Genomic DNA, 19,681 nt, shown 5'->3' with positions numbered 1-19,681 from the left:
AAGACCAATCAAAGAAACTTTATTTAAATATACCAAAATTTAAACATGGTTACAGCCTTGCCTGCATAATAATATTTATCACCCAAGAGCTATCACCACTGATCAACATGAACTCAGTGGCCACTGCATTATGCACACCTGTACACATATTCATTAATGCAAATATCTAACCATGTGGTAGCAACACAATGCATAAAAGCATGCAGAAATGGTCAATAGGCTCAGTTGGTGTTCAGACCAAACAGCAGAATGAAGAAGAAATGTGACATAAGTGACCTTGACTATGGAATGATTGTTGGTGCTAGAAGGGGTGATTAGACCATCTCAATAACTGTTGACTTCTTGGGAGTTTCACGTACAACATTCACTAATGCTTACAGAAAAAAAAAACACGAAATAAAACTTCCAGTGAGCATCAGTTCTGTGCAAAAACTCCTTGTCATTGAGAGAGGTCAGAGGAGAATGGACAGACTGGTTCAAACTGACAGGGATGGAACAATAACTCAAATAACCACGTGTTACAACAGTAGTGTGCAGAAGACTATCCCTGAACATACAACACATGAAACTTTGAAGTGGATCAGCTACAGCTACAGAGGACCACAAACATACACTCAATGGCTACTTTATTAGGTATAGGAGGTACCCAATAAAGTGGGCACTGTGAATAAGTACAAATTGGAGTTAACCAGATGATAAGTATGCAATATCATGACGAAGTTTTCATGTACAAACACAGTGAAACCTTTCAAGGTGGATTAGACTGCATTCACAAAGCACAAGGAATGTAGCTTCCAGTTCACTATTAAGTGAATCTTGAGGTAGATGTGCTCTAGCAGAAGATCATAAACACACACTCAGTGGCCACTTTATTAGGTACAGGAGGTACCTAATAAAGTTGCTACTGAGTGTATAAGAGTTTTACAAAAAGCTAATGAATGAACTTGCTGACAATCAACACTGGCATACCTCAAGGCTGAGTGTTTAGCCCACTGACTACTCACTCTACGCCATGACCACTTGGTTAGGTACAGCTCAAACTCCATCTATACACTTGCTGATGACATTTCAGAATTTCAGATGGTGACAAGGAGGCATTCGGGAATGGGACACATCAACTGGTTGAGTGGTGTCATAACAACAGCTTTGCACTTAGGTCAAGACCAAGGAATTGACTGTAGGCTTCAGGAAGAGAAAGTTGAGGGAACACACACCTGTCCTCACTGAGGAATCAGCAGCAGAAAGGGTGAGGAGTTTCAAGTTCCTGGGGGTCAACATCTCTGATGATCCATCCTGGGTCTAACACTTGATGCAATTACAGAGAAAGCACAACAGCAGCTATACTTCAATAGGAGTTTGAGGAGACTTGGTATGTCACCAAAGACCCTCGCAAATTTCTACAGCTGTATTGTGGAGAGCATTCTTATCAGTTGCATCACATTTGGTATGTGAAAGCACTGCGCACAGGATCAGAAAAAACTGAAGAAACTTGTAAACTTTGCCAGTTCCATCATGGGCACTAGCCTCCCCAGGATCGAAGATATCTTCAAAAGGCGATGCCTCAGAAAGGCAACACCCATCATTCAGGACGTGCCCTCCTCGTATTGCTACCATCAAGGATGAGGTACCAATCAGAAGACCTGTACCAAACATTTCAGGAACAGTTTCTTGAACCCATAATGGTTTTTCCCCCTCTCCTTTTGCATGATTTCATTTAATTTTATATATATGGTATATTTCTTAATTGTAATTTATAGTTTTTATATTATGTATTGCATTGCACTGCTGCTGCAAAATAACAAATTTCATGATATATGTCAGTAATATTAAACCTGATTCTGCTTCTGCAGTCACAACACATAAAGTGAAAATACAGATCTGCATTAACTTCTGTAAACAAAGTCAAACTGTGATGGAACATTAATACATTGTTATAACCATATGCCATCACAGAAAACGTGTTTGTCCAATACTATTGAATTTTTTCACTCTAAAACTCACAGGAACTTAGCATTGATTCCAGTGGAATTGAAACATTAACACCAGGATGACCCTATAATGCAAAAATCAGTTCTAATGATTTAAAGAACTTACTATCTTCATTGGTATACCAGTACCTTCTTTAGCACTCTGGATGTGCTTCCAGGAATGAAAGCATTAATGGGGTCAGTGCTAGAAGGGATCATTATATCTTTACATACTGAGAGATACATTACCTGTAGCTCTGCTGCTGGGGGCCTGCCTTTTCCACTACTGCCTTCAACCTTATGTGGCAATACCTCTAGTCCACATCATGGAGCCCACGTTTATTTTATTAGGCAGAGTGCATCCATTAGTGACACATCTCAGCTCTGAGCAACCATAGCTTATCCAAAACCAGCCTCTTCACCCTGCCTCGGTGGTTTGTTCCAGACCACGTGGCAGTGAGACCACTGCTTTAGTGCAACGGGTAGCCTAGGTTACAGTGAGTACAGTGGGAAGGGTGGGGGGGTTGTTACATTACTATGAGTGTTTAGACTTCAGGACCAAGAACGCTGAAACAAATCAGCAGAAGCATAACATAAAGCAGGGCAGTATAAATTCATGAATCATATAAATGGAAATGTTTACAGTACATATCAGAAAATCTGACAGATTGTAATTCTTTAACTATTTAAATATTTCATCAACCTTTATGCAGAACAGACAATATTCCATCAAAAGATGCTCGAAATGTGAATTGAAAACAGAAAATAATGGGAACACTTAATGGATGTAAGTGGAAAGCAAAAAACAGAGCTCAAGCTTCAGGTCAGCGACTGTATCACAGCAAGTAAGAAATGAAACAAGTTCAAAGCCTGTGTTGTTTGTGATGTATATAAATGACCCCAACAAAAATGCACATGGGTGGGTTAAGAAGTCTGCAAATGACTCAAAGATTAATGGAGCTGTGGATTATGTAGAGTGCTCTCAAATGATACAGCAGTATATAGATCAGTCATAGATACAGGCAAAGAAATAACAGATGGAGTTCACTCTAAGCAGCAGTGAGGTGTTACGTTTTAGGAGGTCTAATTAAAGGGGGAGTATAAAGTTAATGGCAGAACCCTTATCAGCATCGATGTACACAAGTAGATACAGTGGTGAAGCACATCCATGGCATGCTTGCCTTTATTGACCAGGGCACTGAATTACTGATTAATTTCACAGTTGCATACTGCATACATAATTCGATAATAAATGTACAGTACTTTCAACTTTCACTGATTATGAGTCAAAAAAGTCATGCTGCAGTTGTACAAAACTGGTTAGGCTGAATTTAAAGTACTGCATGAAGTTTTGGATACCCCTATATGAAGGAAAAGGTGCAGACAAGGCCTGGATTAAAGGGTAGTAGTTACAAGGAGAGGCTGGACAAACTTCCAACCTGTTGTTCCATTTTTATGCGGAGGAAGGGGAGATTTGTGGGGGGGGGGGGGTGGTTGATGATCAGGATGCCGTTCTTTTTGTGTTTCTTTTTGTGCAGGGGTTGGGTTTGATGCTCCACTCTGAATGGCTTTCACATTCTTTCTATGTTCCTTGGCTGTCTGTAGAAGTCAAATTTCAGAGTTGTATATGGACACATGCTTTGATAATAAATGAACCCTTTGAAATTTGGGCTGGTTTCCATTGAGCTTCACAGCATGAGGAAGACCGGACAGAAGTTCATAAGATAATGAAAGGCATTGGTAGGGAAGCAAAAATCAATTTTTTTTTAACCAGGGTAGAAGTGTCAAATACTAGAGGACATGAACGTCAGGTGAGAGGGGAAATTGTGGGGAAAGTTTTTTTTAAAAAACTGAGAATAATACATGCCTGGAACATGCTACTGTGGGGAGTGATGGAAACAAATATAATGACGGTGCTTAAGAGGCTGCTACATAGATACTTGAATATGCAGAGAATGGAGATATACACCAAAAACACTCTCAAATTTCTACAGATATACTGTGGAGATCCTTCTAGCTGGCTGCATCACCATCCGGTTTTTTTGGGGGGGGAGGGGTGGGGTGCTACTGCACAGGATTAAAATCAGCTGCAGAGAGATGTAAACTTAGTCAGCTCCATCAAGGCACTAGCCGCTGTAGTATCCAGGACACTTTCAAGGAGCAATGCCTCAGAAAGACAGCTTCCATCATTAAGGATCCCCATCACCCAGGTCATGCCTTGTTCTCATTGCTACCATCTGGAAGTGTGAAGGCACACACTCACCAACTCAAAAACAGTTTCTTCCCCTTTGCATTCTGATTTCCAAATGGACATTGAACACATGAACACTACCTCACTACACTATTTTTATTTTTGCACGACTTATTTTATATATAAGTGTGTGTACATGTATGTATATTTATTATACACACACACACACCAACACTTACTGAAATTCAATTTTTTTCACCATTATGTATCACAATGTACTGCTGCCACAAAGGTAACAAATTTCATGGCATTTGCCGGTGATATTAAATCTGATTCTGACATACAGATTAAGTACAAACAAACAAGAAGAATTGGTTTAATTCAGCATCACCTTCAGCAGACGACGTGGGCAACGCTAAATGACTGCATTTGATACAGACACCAAAACTACCCAGATCCCATGCAAATTGCTACCTTCACTTCAGTTCTATCTTTCTAAATTTTAAGAGGATATTTTTTAGAAGTGCTATTCCAAGGTCTCTGATTCAGCAAGATCACTGTCTACTTTGCAGCCCATGCAAGACTGTTAAGACTGCTTGACACTGACTCTCATTTTGAAGATTGCACTCATGTTTTCACGTACTTACATGTGTCTATTCAGTTGATGTCATTGTCAATGCGCCTGTAGCCTCCAGTATTATACTCAAATGCTATCAGCAAATGCTCTTCAATAACAAAGTACATATACCTTACCTATCATACCCAATTTGTGTACAATCACTGTGACACCTTTGTTTAAAAATAAAATTGTCAATGATGTGTTTAAATCATTTTATCCAGATTTTAATAAGAACCATTTAAGCTTTCAATTTGCAACACCTGTATTTTAAGACTATGTAGTTTTATTGACTAAATACTTGTAGTCCTCACTCTATACTACAATGGAAAGAGTGAGCAGGTTAAATTTCCTGGGTGTCAACATGTCTGAATATCTATCCTGGGCCCAACATGATGATGCAATTTCAAAGAAGGCACACCCGCTGATATACTTCATTAAGAGTTTGAGGAAATTTGGGATGTCACCAAGACAAGCAAATCTCTACAGAAGTACCGTCGAGATCAATCTAACTGGTTGCATCACTGTCAAGTATTGGGGGCAGGGGGTGGGTGGCAATGCAGAGGATTGTAGACTCAGCCACTTCATCATACCTCATCATCAGAAATAAAGCATCTTGGTAAATTTTTTACTTAAGTAAGTATGGGCGGCATTGACCTCCCACATCATGAAGACCCTGGAGAGGCTTGTTCTACAGCAGCTCCGGCCTATGGTTAGGCCACACTTAAACCCCCTCCAGTTCGCCTACCAGCCCCGACTAGGAGTTAAAGATGCCATCGTCTACCTGCTGAATCATGTCTACTCCCACCTGGACAAGCCAGCGAGCACTGTGAGGGTCATGTTTTTTGACTTCTCCAGTGTGTTCAACACCATCTGCCCTCCTCTGCTGGGTGAGAAGCTGACAGTGATGCAGGTAGATGCTTCCCTGGTGTCATGGATTATTGATTACCTGACTGGCAGACCACAGTACGTGCACTTGCAACACTGTGTCAGACAGAATGGTCAGCAGCACTGGGGCTCCGCAGGAGACTGTCCTGTCTCCCTTTCTCTTCACCATCTACACCTCGGACTTCAACTACTGCACAGAGTCTTGCCATCTTCAGAAGTTTTCTGATGACTCTGCCATAGTTGGATGCAGCAGCAAGGGAGATGAGGTGGAGTACAGGGCTACAGTTGGAAACTTTGTCACATGGTGTGAGCAGAATCATCTGCAGCTTAATCTGAAAAAGACTAAGGAGCTGGTGGTGGACCTGAGGAGGGCTAAGGCACCGGTGACCCCTGTTTCCATCCAAGGAGTCAGTGTGGACATGGTGGAGGATTACAAATACCTGGGGATACGAATTAATAAACCGGACTGGTGAAAGAACACTGAGGCTGTCTACAAGAAGGGTCAGAGCCGTCTCTACTTCCTGAGGATACTGAGGTCCTTTAACATCTGCCGGACGATGCTGAGGATGTTCTATGAGTCTGTGGTGGCCAGTGCTATCATGTTTGCTGTTGTGTGCTGGGGCAGCAGGCTGAGGGTAGCAGATACCAACAGAATCAACAAACTCATTCGTAAGGCCAGTGATGTTGTGGGAGTGGAACTGAACTCTCTGACGGTGATGTCTGAAAAGAGGATGCTATCCAAGTTGCATGCCATCTTGGACAATGTCTCCCATTCACTCCATAATGCACTGGTTAGGCACAGGAGTACATTCAGCCAGAGACTCATTCCACCGAGATGCAACACTGAGCATCATAGGAAGTCATTCCTGCCTGCGGTCATCAAACTTTACAACTCCTCCCTCAGAGTATCAGACACCCTGAGCAGGTCCTGGACTTATTTCCACTTGGAATAATTTACTTATTATTATTTAATTACTTATGGTTTTATATTGCTATATTTCTACACTATTCTTGGTTGGTGCGACAGTAACAAAACCCAACTTCCCTCGGGATCAATAATGTCTGTCTGTCTGTCTTAAGTACCACTCATTCATTTCGCCGGTAGAACCTTACCTCAGTCATCCGTCTTTTAGGTCTATCTCCAACCAGGGAACAATTTAACTTTCCAATCAATGAAGAATAAAAATAACTATTTCATTTCAAAATCAAATGTACCCTGCCTTTATGTGGTAACATAGTGAACCATCATAATTCAACCTCCTTACATGCTGGTTTGGTATTTATTAAATTGTAGGACTTTGAGATGTGATAAAGCTAGTCTGCTCAACACAGTTGAGAGATCCTGTCAGTTTTGCACTCCGCTACTGCCATTTAATGTCCCAACCCCACAATTCCTGACCTATTTAAATACAGAGAATTCCAGTTAATTGGATCATCAGTTACTTGGGACAACTCTTAAAGAACAAAAAGTGATTGAGAAAATAGCTGGGATTCTATTCATTTATTTGGAACACTATGTCACTTAAATGACTTGCTGAAAAGCTTAGTTGCATACATTTATATGGCCATTACACACAACTCTGTACTTCAAACAGTTTTTAAATAGCATCAGTTATGTGTGCTTGTGTTTTTAAAAAAAGCAGCAAATTTTCTCACTGATAGATGGCAATAAATAAGCAACAAGACTATTGAGAATTGTTTTCCTCACTGCAGTTTCAAACATTCAAGCTTGGAGAGCCAGAAAAAGCCAGGAGTGAAAATGAAAAAATTTTACTACAAGTTAGAAACTATGAAGAATTTGAAGGTATCAAATTCATCATAGTTTCTACTTTGAAGGTAACATCTTGAATGCTACATTGAAAATAAAGATTTGGAGGATGCAACCATCAACAACATTGTATGAAAGCAGTCTATTACATGCAGGTGCCTGCATTGATTTTGTTCACTTACAGGCAAAAGAATGTGATGCAGTTGAATTCCACCACCATTAAGTATGTTCTAATTTGTTTCATGTTTCATTCAGTAGATTGTCTGTTTTATACCTTTTTAGCTATTTTCATGAAACTGATTATTTGGTGCAGTCGCTTAAGTTAGGCCAAAATGTACTGGTCCCAGTGTATCCCAATTAACCTGAATCCACTGCACAAGGAAACACTCCAAAAAAAAACCTACAAATGTTGGAAACAGTCAGCAGGTTAAACACTATTTCACTCTTTTCTTTATCCTGTCCTGATGAAGGGTCTCAGCCCAAAACATCAACTCTTTACTCTTTTCCATAGATGCTCCCTGTCCTGTTGAATTCCTCCAGCATTTCATGGGTGTTGTCTAGTGAACTGTATTTGGTGTTCACTGTGTATTTTCCTCAATGTTGACAAAGCCAAATACAAATTGGATGACTACTTTGTGGAGCATCTGTTACGTCTGTACAACAGATGCTGATCTTTCTTTTTGCCTGCCACTTTAATACTCCATCCAACTTAGCCTGAGCTATGTGTCATTGGCCTCAATGCAGCACAAGGAGTAGCACCTCATCTTCCACCTTGGCACATTGCAATTCTCGGAACAGAATATAAATTCTAAAGTTTTGATTTTACGTAATTCACTTTCTCTGTTGGTATCAGAACCAGCCAGCTTTGCTGTATATCTTTCATGTGTAAAATTCGCTTACACTTCTCTATTTTCACTGCCTGCCCTGCTGAGTATTTTCCAGTTTCTATATTTTAATGTTAATTATCTCATTCTCTAACTTTACCCATTAATATAGCAACTTGATGATTTCACCAACAGTGCACCTCTGGCCTTACTCCATCAGAAATATGCTCTTTGTTCTGAGCATCCTTTTCTCACCCTCTTTAACTCTAACTCTCTATCACAGGTTTGACAGTCTTTTACCTGAAACTTCAATGGTGTCTCCTTCCTCAGATGCCATCTGACCTGCTCAGTGTTTCCAACATTTTCCAACATTTTTAACATTCCTTACAATAAAGTGTAAGGAAGCTTGAGACTTTTATGAGATTGCGCAAGTCCCAGATTTACTGCTTGTTATTCTCTAATAAAACTCAGCTACTCATGGAATCTCTGGCAAATATGAACCATGCTATTCCCCAGCAGTTACACCAAAGAATCTACCCAATGAACCTCAGCCAAGTTAAATCTGGAACAAAATCAACAAGTCCATTAATTTAAGTGGAAAATAATGACTGTGAAGAAGGGCTTTAGTTGATTTACATTTTAAGTTTAAAGTTCCTAATTCGATCAAGTATTTAAATTTATATTCAGTTTTTAATAATTAAAATATTTTAATTATTTCACATTTCAATACTTTTGTTCTCTCTATGTAAAGTCCTTTATATTTAAAAGCTAGCAGAACCTGAAGGTGATTTTGCTGGCTGTCACATTTTTCATCCTTTTCTTGAATGCACTGTAGCTTGAGTCACCCACATGACCACATACAATACTGTGCAAAAGTCTTAGGTACATGCAGTATACATAGCTACGGTGCCTCAGACTTTTGTACTGAATTTGTCAGTGTGGAGCAGAGTGAGAGACTGTGAACCTGACAGGAGCAAAGGATGTTGGGAATGCTGAGTGTGGAGCATTGCAGGAGGAGTGTGTGACAGGAGGCACAGAAGTGCAGGGGTGGAGGTGAGACACCAGGCAAGGTCATTTGATTCCAAACAATTGGTTTATTGATCATTACAGAATGTCTCTCAGTGCTTCCCACTTCCTCTCCCTTTTCCCAACCATGATTCCACTCTCCCTACCCTCTTCCCTCTTTCAGACCACAACACAGATCCATATCAAAATCAGGTTTATCATCATTCATATATGTCATGAAATTTGTGAATATATATGTGCCCAAGACTTTACGCAGTACTTTCACCAGGCTTAAGTTTACGAGGTTAATAACAAGTCTGAGCAGATGGTTGACAGAAAATACAGAATATACAATTTTGTATGAACATAGATAAACAGCAAATCTGAGGAACCCATCAAAGCAGCCAGAAGCAAACCTTTAGTCAGAGACCCAAGTCCAATTACTTCTTGCAATAACAATACCTTTTATGATACAAAGCTGCAAAGAGCTATAACAAGTGGATGGCTGGACAAATGTCAACATAATTCCTTAAGTCTAATACACTAGTAGTTAACCAAAGCAGCATAGCGCATGTCAGAATGACAAGCTCACATAACGTTTCTGACTACAATCCATCCTGATTCAAAGATGTGATCTTAAATTTTCATCAGTGCAAATGATCCACCTATCTAATCGATCTTAAAGGATCTAAAAAGTTGCTCTAAATCTAAAGTATCTTTTCAATTTGGCATATTCTATCACCAGCTAATAGTGTGGAAATCCAACTGGTTCTGATTTTCCTCAATATTGAAAGACCGAGACAGAGCAGATGTGGAGAGCAATATTCACTCTATTTTTTTTTACAGCTGTGCAGGCCAATCATTGCTCTAAACAGGAAATATTTCCATGCGCTGAAAACTGTGCGCCACTTTCATGCTTCTTAACCTTTTTGCTTTAAAAGCTGCATCCAATTCCAGCTTTGTGGCAACAAAGGCTACATGCAGATGAGCATTTCAGATACTGTGCAGCCTTGCACCTGCGCAGCTTAGTGGTGGAGAGGATGTTTCCAATAGCGGGTGAGTTTAGGATCAGAGGGCACAGCCTCAGAATAGAGGGGTGACCATTTAGAACAAAGATGAGGAGAAACTTCTTCAGCCAGAGAGTGGTGAATTTGTGGAATCATTACCTGTGGAAGCGGAGCAAGCCAAGTAGTTGTGTACATTTAAAACAGAAGTTGACAGGTTCCTTGTTAGTCGAGACATCAAAGGTTACAGAGAGAAGAGTCTAGAGTTGAGAGCCATTATGGAATGGGTCGAGTGGTCTAATTCTGTTCCTATATTTGGACATCTATTATTGATTTTATATTTGATTTTATATATATATTTTATAAAATATATTTTATATATTATTGATCACCATATGGTATATGACAACAATCAAGGGTACCTTTCCCACTGCCAGGGGAAGTGCACTGCATGATTATCTGAAAGCTATTAAAAGTTTTGTTCAGTTGCTAAAAAGAGTGCACAATTTTAATTTTTATGTTTAGGAAGGGCCATTCGTGAGCTTCTGACATACAGTGGCATGCAAAGGTGTGGGCTCCCCTGGACAAAATTTCTGTTATTGTGAATAGCTAAGCGAGTAAAAGATGATCTGATTTCCAAAAGGCATGAAGTTAAAGCTGACACATTTCCTTAATACTTTAAGCAAGATTACTTTTTTAATTTCCATCTTTTACAGTTGCAAAATAACAAAAAAGGAAAAGGACCCAAAGCAAAAGTTTGACAATAGACAACAGACAATAGGTGCAGGAGTAGGCCATTCGGCCCTTCGAGCCAGCACTACCATTCACTGTGATCATGGCTGATCATCCACAATCAATACCCTGTTCCTGTCTTCTCCCCATATCCCTTGACTCCACTATCTTTAAGAGCTCTATCTAACTCTTTCTTGAAAGCATCCAGAGAATTGGCCTCCACTGCCTTATGAGGCAGAGCATTCCACAGATCCACAACTCTCTGGGTGAAAAAGTTTTTCCTCAATTCCGTTCTAAATGGCTCTGTTCTACAGAACCCCTTATTCTTAAACTATGGCCTCTGGTTCTGGACTCCCTCAACATCAGGAACATGTTTCCTGCCTCTAGCCTGTCCAATCCCTTAATAATCTTATATGTTTCAATCAGATCCCCTCTCATCCTTCTAAATTCCAAAGTATACAAGCCCAGTCACTCCAATCTTTCAGGTTTGGGCACTCTGCATGATCAGTACTTAGAAACACTCCCTTTGGCAAGTATCACAGCTTGTAAACGCTTTCTATAGCCAACTAAGAGTCTTTCAATTCTTGTTTAGGGGACTTTCGTCCATTCTTCCTTACCAAAGGCTTCTAGTTCTGAGAGATTCTTGAGCTGTCTTGCATGCCCTGCTCTTTTGAGGTCTATCCACAGATCTTCGATGATGTTTAGGTTGGGGGACTGTGAGGGCCATGGCAAAATCTTCAGCTTGTGCCTCTTGAGGTAGTCCATTGTGGATTTTGAGGTGTGGTTAGGATCATTATCCTGTTGTAGAAGCCATCTTCAGCATTTTTACAGATGGTGTGATGTTTGCTTCCAGAATTTGCTGGTATTTAATTGAATTCATTCTTCCCTCTACCAGTGAAATGTTCCCTGTGCCACTGGCTGTAACTCAAGCCCAAAGCATGATCGATCCACCCCCATGTTTAACAGTTGGAGAGGTGTTCCTTTCATGAAATTCTGCACCCTTTTTTCTCCAAACATACCTTTGCTCATTGCGGCTAGAAAGTTCTATTTTAACTTCATCAGTCCACAGGGCTTGTTTCCAAAATGCATCAGGCTTGTTTAGATGTTGCTTTGCAAACTTCTGACACTGAATTTTGCAGTGAGGACATTGGAAAGGTTTTCTTCTGATGACTCTTCCATGAAGGTCATATTTGTGCAGGTGCCGCTGCACAGCAGAACAGTACACCACCACTCCAGAGTCTGCTAAATCGTCCTGAAGGTCTTTTGCAGTCAAACAGGAGTTTTGATTTGCCTTTCTAACCATCCTACGAGCAGTTCTCTTGGAAAGTTTTCTTGGTCTTCCAGACTTCAACTTGACCTCCACTGTTCCTGTTAACTGCCATTTCTTAATTACATTACGAACTGAGGAAACGGCTACCTGAAAACGCTTTGCTATCTTCTTATAGCCTTCTCCTGCTTTGTGGGCATCATTTATTTTATTTTTCAGAGTGCTAGGCCGCAGCTTAGAGGAGCCCATGGCTGCTGATTGTTGGGACAAGGTTTGAGGCATAAAGCTTTGAAATTTACATCACCTGGTCTCTCTTAACAATGACTGTGAACAAGCCATAGCCCTAACAAGCTAATTAAGGGCTGAAACCTTGGTAAAACTTATCTGAGAGCTCTAATCTCTTGGGGTTCCCAAACTTCTGTATGGTGCTCCTTTCCTTTTTCCCCCCACTCTAAAAATGTACAAAACAAAAATAATATACTAATCTTGCTTAAAATGTTGAAAAGAATGTTTCATCTTTAACTTTATGACTTTTTGAGATTAGTTCATCTTCTACTCACTTAACTATTCACAGTAACAGAAATTTTGACCGGGGTGCCCAAACTTCTGCATGCCACTCTATTCCAAAGTGATTTACAATTAATAAAGTCCTCCTGAAATGTAATTTAAGAGAAGTGGCACAGAGAAGTAAATAAAATGTTGTGATAAACTGTGATATTGATTAATATCCAGATATTGGAAGGACAATGAGAGTGATCTTTCTTCAAAATAATGCAATGTGATCTTTCAAACACAATGAGACCAATGACAGACTTACAGTTTAACATCTCAACCTAAAAAAGATGTCCCCCAACAGTTCAGAATTCCCAGAGTTCACCACTGCAGTCAGTTGTTTTTTTTTCTGATGTTTTCTCTCAACGGAATGGGATTTAAACTCACGATTTCTGACTCCAAGGCAAATCAAATACCATCTGTTCCAATTTAAAGAAACAGCATTAGCATAGTGGTCATGAAAGAGGTACATCAATATATAATTAGGGATGTGCCAATCCCTAACAAACCATGAAAAGGCTTTTTATTTAAGTAAGCTTCAGTAGTCACGCACTTTGATATTACACTTCCTTTTCTCTATAAAAATTCAGTCACTTTCATGCTAACAATTAACTGAAAGCAAAAATTGAAATTTTGATATATGTCTGTAGCTTGTGTACCATATCTGGAAAGAGATATTTTTCCCCAGCTATTGCCAACACCCTCCATCATTAATTCTGCACTGTCATCACTTATTCCAAATCCCAAGTCTCATCTTAGCTGAACCATCTGATTCAGTGTTAGGTTACTCCAAAGCAAAGATTCTGAGCATTTATCATCTCAGTGACCTCCATAGCTGGAAGGATTCAGCATCTGTCTAATTATGGTGCCTTGTAAACCACCAACATCCATTTATTTAAGCTTTAGAATTTTCTCCCCTTTTAAGATAGTCATTAAAACCTGTTTCTAACCAAGCTTTTGATCACCTGTCCTTGTGTCTGGCTGTCAAATTTTATCTGATCACACTCCTGTGAAGTACTTGAATATTTTTACAACTAAATAAATGCAAGCTGCTATTGTGGTAAGGCATGCAATTGGAGATGCAAGGGCACATTCAAAATGGAGAAGGCATAAGTGTAGATAGTCAAGAGCAGAAATGGCTCTGAAAAAAAAATGCATGGGATTGTTAAGAGTAATACATTGAGAGACACAAATGGAGAAAAATCGAAACAAAGATTTTTAAGGGGAAGAATTTGAACAATTTTATTTGTCTGAATTAAGAATAAGAATTATTTTCCTCCCAAGCTACTGAAACATTAATCCATCAGCTGTATACTGCCAATCACTGTTCAATATAACCATGGAAAGTACCTTGTCCTTGAGTATTCTAGGATGTCCAAAAACGTTTTTGAATTTAAAATGGTTCACTCAATCTGCAGACTCAAGTACTAAGTAAATACTAGCTAAATACTAGATCACCCTTTATCCAAAATATGAAGCTTTTTACAACATATTTGCATGGTATTAAATTATGACTATCAATGGCAACATGGGATGTACTATGTGACTCAGCACTAGAGATGATTATATTAGAACTAAGAACTTTTTACCCAAGAATTGTATTTCTCATCTGTCTCATAGAAATAAAATATCTATAGACATAATAGATATAAAATATAGATCATGGAAATCTAAGGTTGAAATATTTCATGTAGCCATTCCATACATCTCACATTTTGGCTGCTAAAGAGAGATATACTGATTCCATTAATACTATATATGTCTTCAGCATTAAATAATAAGACCTTCCTTTATCCATGCTCTTGGCTGCAATTCACAGATCATGCTGCAATGTTGAAATATGCTTACAACCCAGTTCATGGGCAACCTAGTTTACTTCAGGTAAGTTATAAAAAACATTTTTATGTTTTCATTAGTGGGTTCATCAATTGCAACTTCAAAATCCTGAAACAGTTCTGTACTTGGAGCTAACAACATAATAACACTTCATAAAATTCATGATGTCAATTTTATTAATAGGATGCAGAAAATATAATAATGACAATAAAATTTGTAGACCTAAAGTATGCACCACACACTACAGCTAAATCTCAAAGATGACGGTTTGAGATTTTATTGAGCCAAGTGGAATTCCTTCAAGCTGTTTTGGAGGTTTAGATTTTGCAACACAGATTATGAGAGCAAAGGATTACCTAAAATTCATTTCAATCTATCCATTCCAAGTTTTGCAAAAGTGAAAGACACACATCTTGTTCATACTTTTGTTGATTTGGATTGTGCCAGTAGTAGAGATGTAAGAGCAAGAAATAATCTAAAACTAATTCTAGCAACTAATTATCAGTCATGGTTTATGGAGATTTCAGCTCTTAAAGCTTCTGCATAAAACCTTGGTAAACTTATTTTTTTAAATAATGAACTTATGTCTAAAATTCTAAATGCCACTACATTAAGGAAGTTACAAATTTCTAATCAAACATCATGTGATTTTAAGCCTCAGTGACTGCACTCCGATTTAAGATTATATAAGCTTATTTTGAACCCCCCCCCCCATTGGAAGTAGCTGAATTTCTGTATTTATCCACTAAAATCATAGATTAATATGTCTATATCTTTTCATAAATCTCCTGCTCCTAATGACCTAATTTAGCATATCTCCTAAGTTAATATAATTTACAAACTTTTATAACCAAAGCTTGGTTGCTTAATTCTAATGATTACTATGAAAATTGCAAAGAGCTGAGCAGCAACCCCACACCCATACAGTTGCCCCCCCCTCACTAACCATTTTCCTCTTTCCAACATACTATCTACCTCAAAGGATTATAAAAATGTAAAAAACTAAAAATTATAGAAGCTGAAACAACTAATAATTTTAAAATGGAAGTTGAAACATTATTGAACCTCAAATGTATAAAAGAAGTGGCCAGGACTGTAGATGATAAACACTCAAAGGCACTGGAGGAACTCAGCAAGTCAGGCATCGTCTATGGAGGGAAATGGACAACATTTCCCTCCATAGATGCTGCCTGACCTACAGAGTTCTTCCAATCCCTTCATGAGTTGCACCAGATTCTCAGCATCTGCAAACTCCCGTGTCTCCTCTGTGGATGAATAGCTCCTTCTGTGCCACAACAGACTCACAAATCCTTCTGTTTTTCTATCTTCCAAGTGATTTCTGCCTCATGACTCAATCACCTTTGCAAATAATCCAGTAGCTCTTTGACAAATATCTCCTAAAAATTTTCATTTCCAGAAACTTCCCAGTATATAGCATATAGTGGCTGCCTAAAAAAATTAATCTAGATTAGTTAAATCATCACCTACTTTTTACAGATCCAGGCTGACTCTGTGTCATCAGCTAATGCTCATCCAAGAGTCCAGTCACTTTGTCACAGTGATATATTTTTGACAGTGTGTGAACACTTGGGCCAGCCAATATAAATTAGTCCAAACCACGCACCCCAAGCTATTGTTCTTATATACTTAAACAGTGGCACTTGGAGGAATGGCTTAGATGAACATCCCTATTTTAAAATCTGCAAGCCTTTTTAGTTTTTCATTCTCAAGTCTCAATGGGTACATGGATAGAAAATGGTTAGAGGGCTATGGGTTAAACACAAACAAATGGGTCTAGCATAGATGGAAACCTTAGTCATCATGGATGAACTGGGTGAAGGGCCTGTACTTATCTATAACTCTATAAACTTTTATAATTGCTTAATGTGTTAGATTCCATCACCTTTCTAAGAAAAAATTAGCTTCTTCCCTTTAGATTTTTGCTAGTAGTTTTAAAAATGTCACTACTAGTCATTAGTTCATTCAGCAAAGGAACAGGCTTTCTTCATACGGCCCCTGAAATGCCCCATCATCTTGCAACTTTTGTGTTTTATGTTAAAAGGATTCAACAGCCTAATAACGTTATAAAACTCTGCCTCAACAATGAAACTTCTCATCTCTAGTATTGTCAAATTAAACTCTGTGCTCTTTCTAAGTCTTAGTAAAGTGTGATGATTCTTCCAATTTCCTCATCAATTTCACTTTTACTGTGGTTTCTGGCACTTATTACCCAAACACAAGTTGCAATTGAGATAATGATAGTGGATCACCTTCTTGAAACAGTGCAGTGCATTTAATGAAGTCACTCCGACAAAACTGTTACAAAGGATTCTGATGCAGAAGCAATGAGAAAAAAAAACCTACAAAATACTGGAGGAACTCAGCAGGCCAGGCAGCATCTGTTGCAAGAAGTACAGTCAACATTTCAGGCTGAGACCCTTCAGCAGAATCCTTTTCCATTAATGCTGCCTAACCTGCTGAGTTCCTCCAGTATTTTGTGTGTTGCTTGGATTTCCAGCATCTGCAGATTTTCTCTCATTTGTAAAAGCAACATCAAGTTGGGTGGTTCATGGTTTTAAAATGGAAACTTGGAAATAATGGTGGTCTAGCTTTACTTTCCAAGTAGGTAATGGAGAATGAGGTCATGTTATTTGAAGCCCTGTTGATTTGCTACAATGTATTCTCTGTACTGCATACACCACTACCATGATACAATGAAATTTTAAAATGGAAAACTTAAAGGAAGGAGCTTATTCCAAGTAATATGAAAAATCATCAGCATTGTAGAGCAGCCTAAACCTAGTTAGGCAACCATGTTATACTCCTTACATCGATGGTATTGGGGTTTGGAGGAATCAAGAGGAAGTCATTAATTAAAAAATACCCACTACCTGAACTCTTCTAGCTTTCTCTGCCTTAATATATACCTGGCCACCTTAACAGTATCTAGTCAATGGTGACAATCCCTGAACAAACCTTACCTCAGGTTGTTAATGTTCAGATTAACAATACTGACTATCAAGGAGACATGATTAAGTTGCTGGCCATGGTCACTGAATGGCTGCTATGTGGCACAAATATTGATATGGTCTGACTAGTGGCACATCCCCTATCAGACCAATTTCAAATATTATCCAGATCTCACTGCACACAGCCCAGAACTGCTTCCCTACCTGGGAAACTGGAATAGAGCAGAACACTATAGAGTCACCAGTGAACAACTACACTCCTGTCTTTAGTGAAATCAAACTCAACTCCAAAGCAACTGCAAGCAGTTGGGCCCAAGATGCTGCTGAGTTACTCCTACAACAACATTTTGCAGCTAAGCTAATTGCCCACCAACAACCATCTTCCCTTTCTACAACCTGATTCCAATCATTAGAAAAGATCCCACTTTTTGAGGGAACCCAGGTTCCCCACTTAGTCAATTATTGTCTTGATAACAAGGGCAGGCATGTGCATTTTCGTTAGGGAATTATTTTATTTAAATTTGTACCACCATAATAATGAGGTATGGATCATATTGATCTATGTGGGCCAGTGGGTTAGCTCAATGAGCTCTTAACAGTACTATTACTCCTAGCAAAGCCTGGCTCTCTCTAGAAGATCATCTTATATAATCTGAAATGCACAAAAAAACATGACATTTGTAGAGCAAGGTTGTAGGATTATTTTGTTATGACTGTGCTTATGTTCACTCCAAACTCCTCCTGTATTTTAATTGGTTTTGTTTTATATGTAATTGAGCCAACTTCTTACCCTAGCTCCTTCTTAAGAGAGTTTAAGTACAGTAGTTAATTTTTGATTATTTGACTCAGTCAGCTCTATCAAAGACACAAGCATCCCCATCATCGAGAACATCTTCAAGAGGCATTGTCTCAGGGCAGCATCCATCCCACACCATCCAGGACATGCCCTCTTCTCATTATTACCATCAGGGAGGAGATACAGGAGCCTGAAGACCCACACTCAATTTGGAAATGACATTTCCCCTCTGCCATCGGATTTCTGAACAATCCATGAACCCATAATGACACCTCATTATTTATTTTTGTAATTTGTAGTAATTTTACACTAAATTTCACGTCATACAAGTCAGTGATAATAAAACTGATCTGGACTGTGAAACCATTCCAGGTGTACTTGCTAGAAGTATAAATTGAAATGTGTATACCTTGGTTTAATAGTAATCATTATTCTTTGAGTAATACATACCATATTAATAATTGCTTTGAAAGACCTCCACAGATATACTCTAATCCTATTTCTGAAGGAATGGCTTTGCAAATATAAATCATACTTTTACAGAAGTCACTCCATGTCTCCCAACAATGCCCTAATTTTTTTCATACGCTGGAGGATATCTAGAAATGACCAAAATGTTTCACAAACTTCACAAAGTATGTAAGACTATGTGACAATATTCTGCTGGCAGTTTATGAAAATAGATCAACAAGCATTGTACTTATCACTAAACAGCAAAATGAAAAGTTTAGAATGGATACAACAAACCAACAGTACTGGATGTGACAAGCTGTGTCTCTGCAGTCAACAGACAGAGCCTAAGGGGATGAACACACGTGACAACCATAATAAAAAGAGCTAGGAATTTATTCTAGAAAAACAAAGGAGGGACTAGCAATGACCTGACATTTGCTAACACAATCCAAACTTCCAAACAAAGTAACCGTTAGGAATTACCTGCTCCGGTCTACAGAGCAAAGTGAATCCCTGTCACAGTTCATTCCTGTTTACCCTCCTGGAGCCCCATAAGACCCCACCCCTCTGCAACCCAACCAGACAGCAGCAGCCACAACGCAGATTTTAAATAGACTGGGGATTTAGAAGATTGGCATATTTTTCATCTCTTTGCAATTAAGGAGTTTACTGCTTAGAGGAAGGGGGATTACCTAGCAGAAGCATGATTTAAAATGGACCAGAATATTAATACCATGATCATTATAAATCATAGGGTATGTAACAATTCAGTGCCATGAATTCATGTTATGTGGCCCACTGCAGATAAATAGA

At 38.9% G+C, this 19,681-nt stretch overlaps 1 protein-coding gene across 5 annotated transcripts in view; it reads right to left on the bottom strand.

Annotated features, from left to right (window-relative positions):
• igdcc4 (immunoglobulin superfamily, DCC subclass, member 4) overlaps positions 1 to 19,681 on the bottom strand; it is a 151,146-nt gene that overhangs the window by 129,299 nt on the left and 2,166 nt on the right. The window contains exon 2 of one of the 5 annotated variants that reach the window (XM_059952837.1): positions 13,080 to 13,233. The exons of the other annotated variants lie outside the window; for them this stretch is intronic. Within the exon in view, the coding sequence (XP_059808820.1) occupies positions 13,080 to 13,089 (10 nt within the window). The 5' untranslated portion in view covers positions 13,090 to 13,233. The remainder of the gene's footprint in view (positions 1 to 13,079; positions 13,234 to 19,681) is intronic. 5 annotated transcript variants of the gene reach the window in all.

The sequence above is a fragment of the Hypanus sabinus genome, chromosome 28, assembly GCF_030144855.1.
Source record: "Hypanus sabinus isolate sHypSab1 chromosome 28, sHypSab1.hap1, whole genome shotgun sequence".
NCBI classification, from domain to species: Eukaryota; Metazoa; Chordata; class Chondrichthyes; order Myliobatiformes; family Dasyatidae; genus Hypanus; species Hypanus sabinus.
This window is presented reverse-complemented; position numbering and strand designations above follow the sequence as displayed.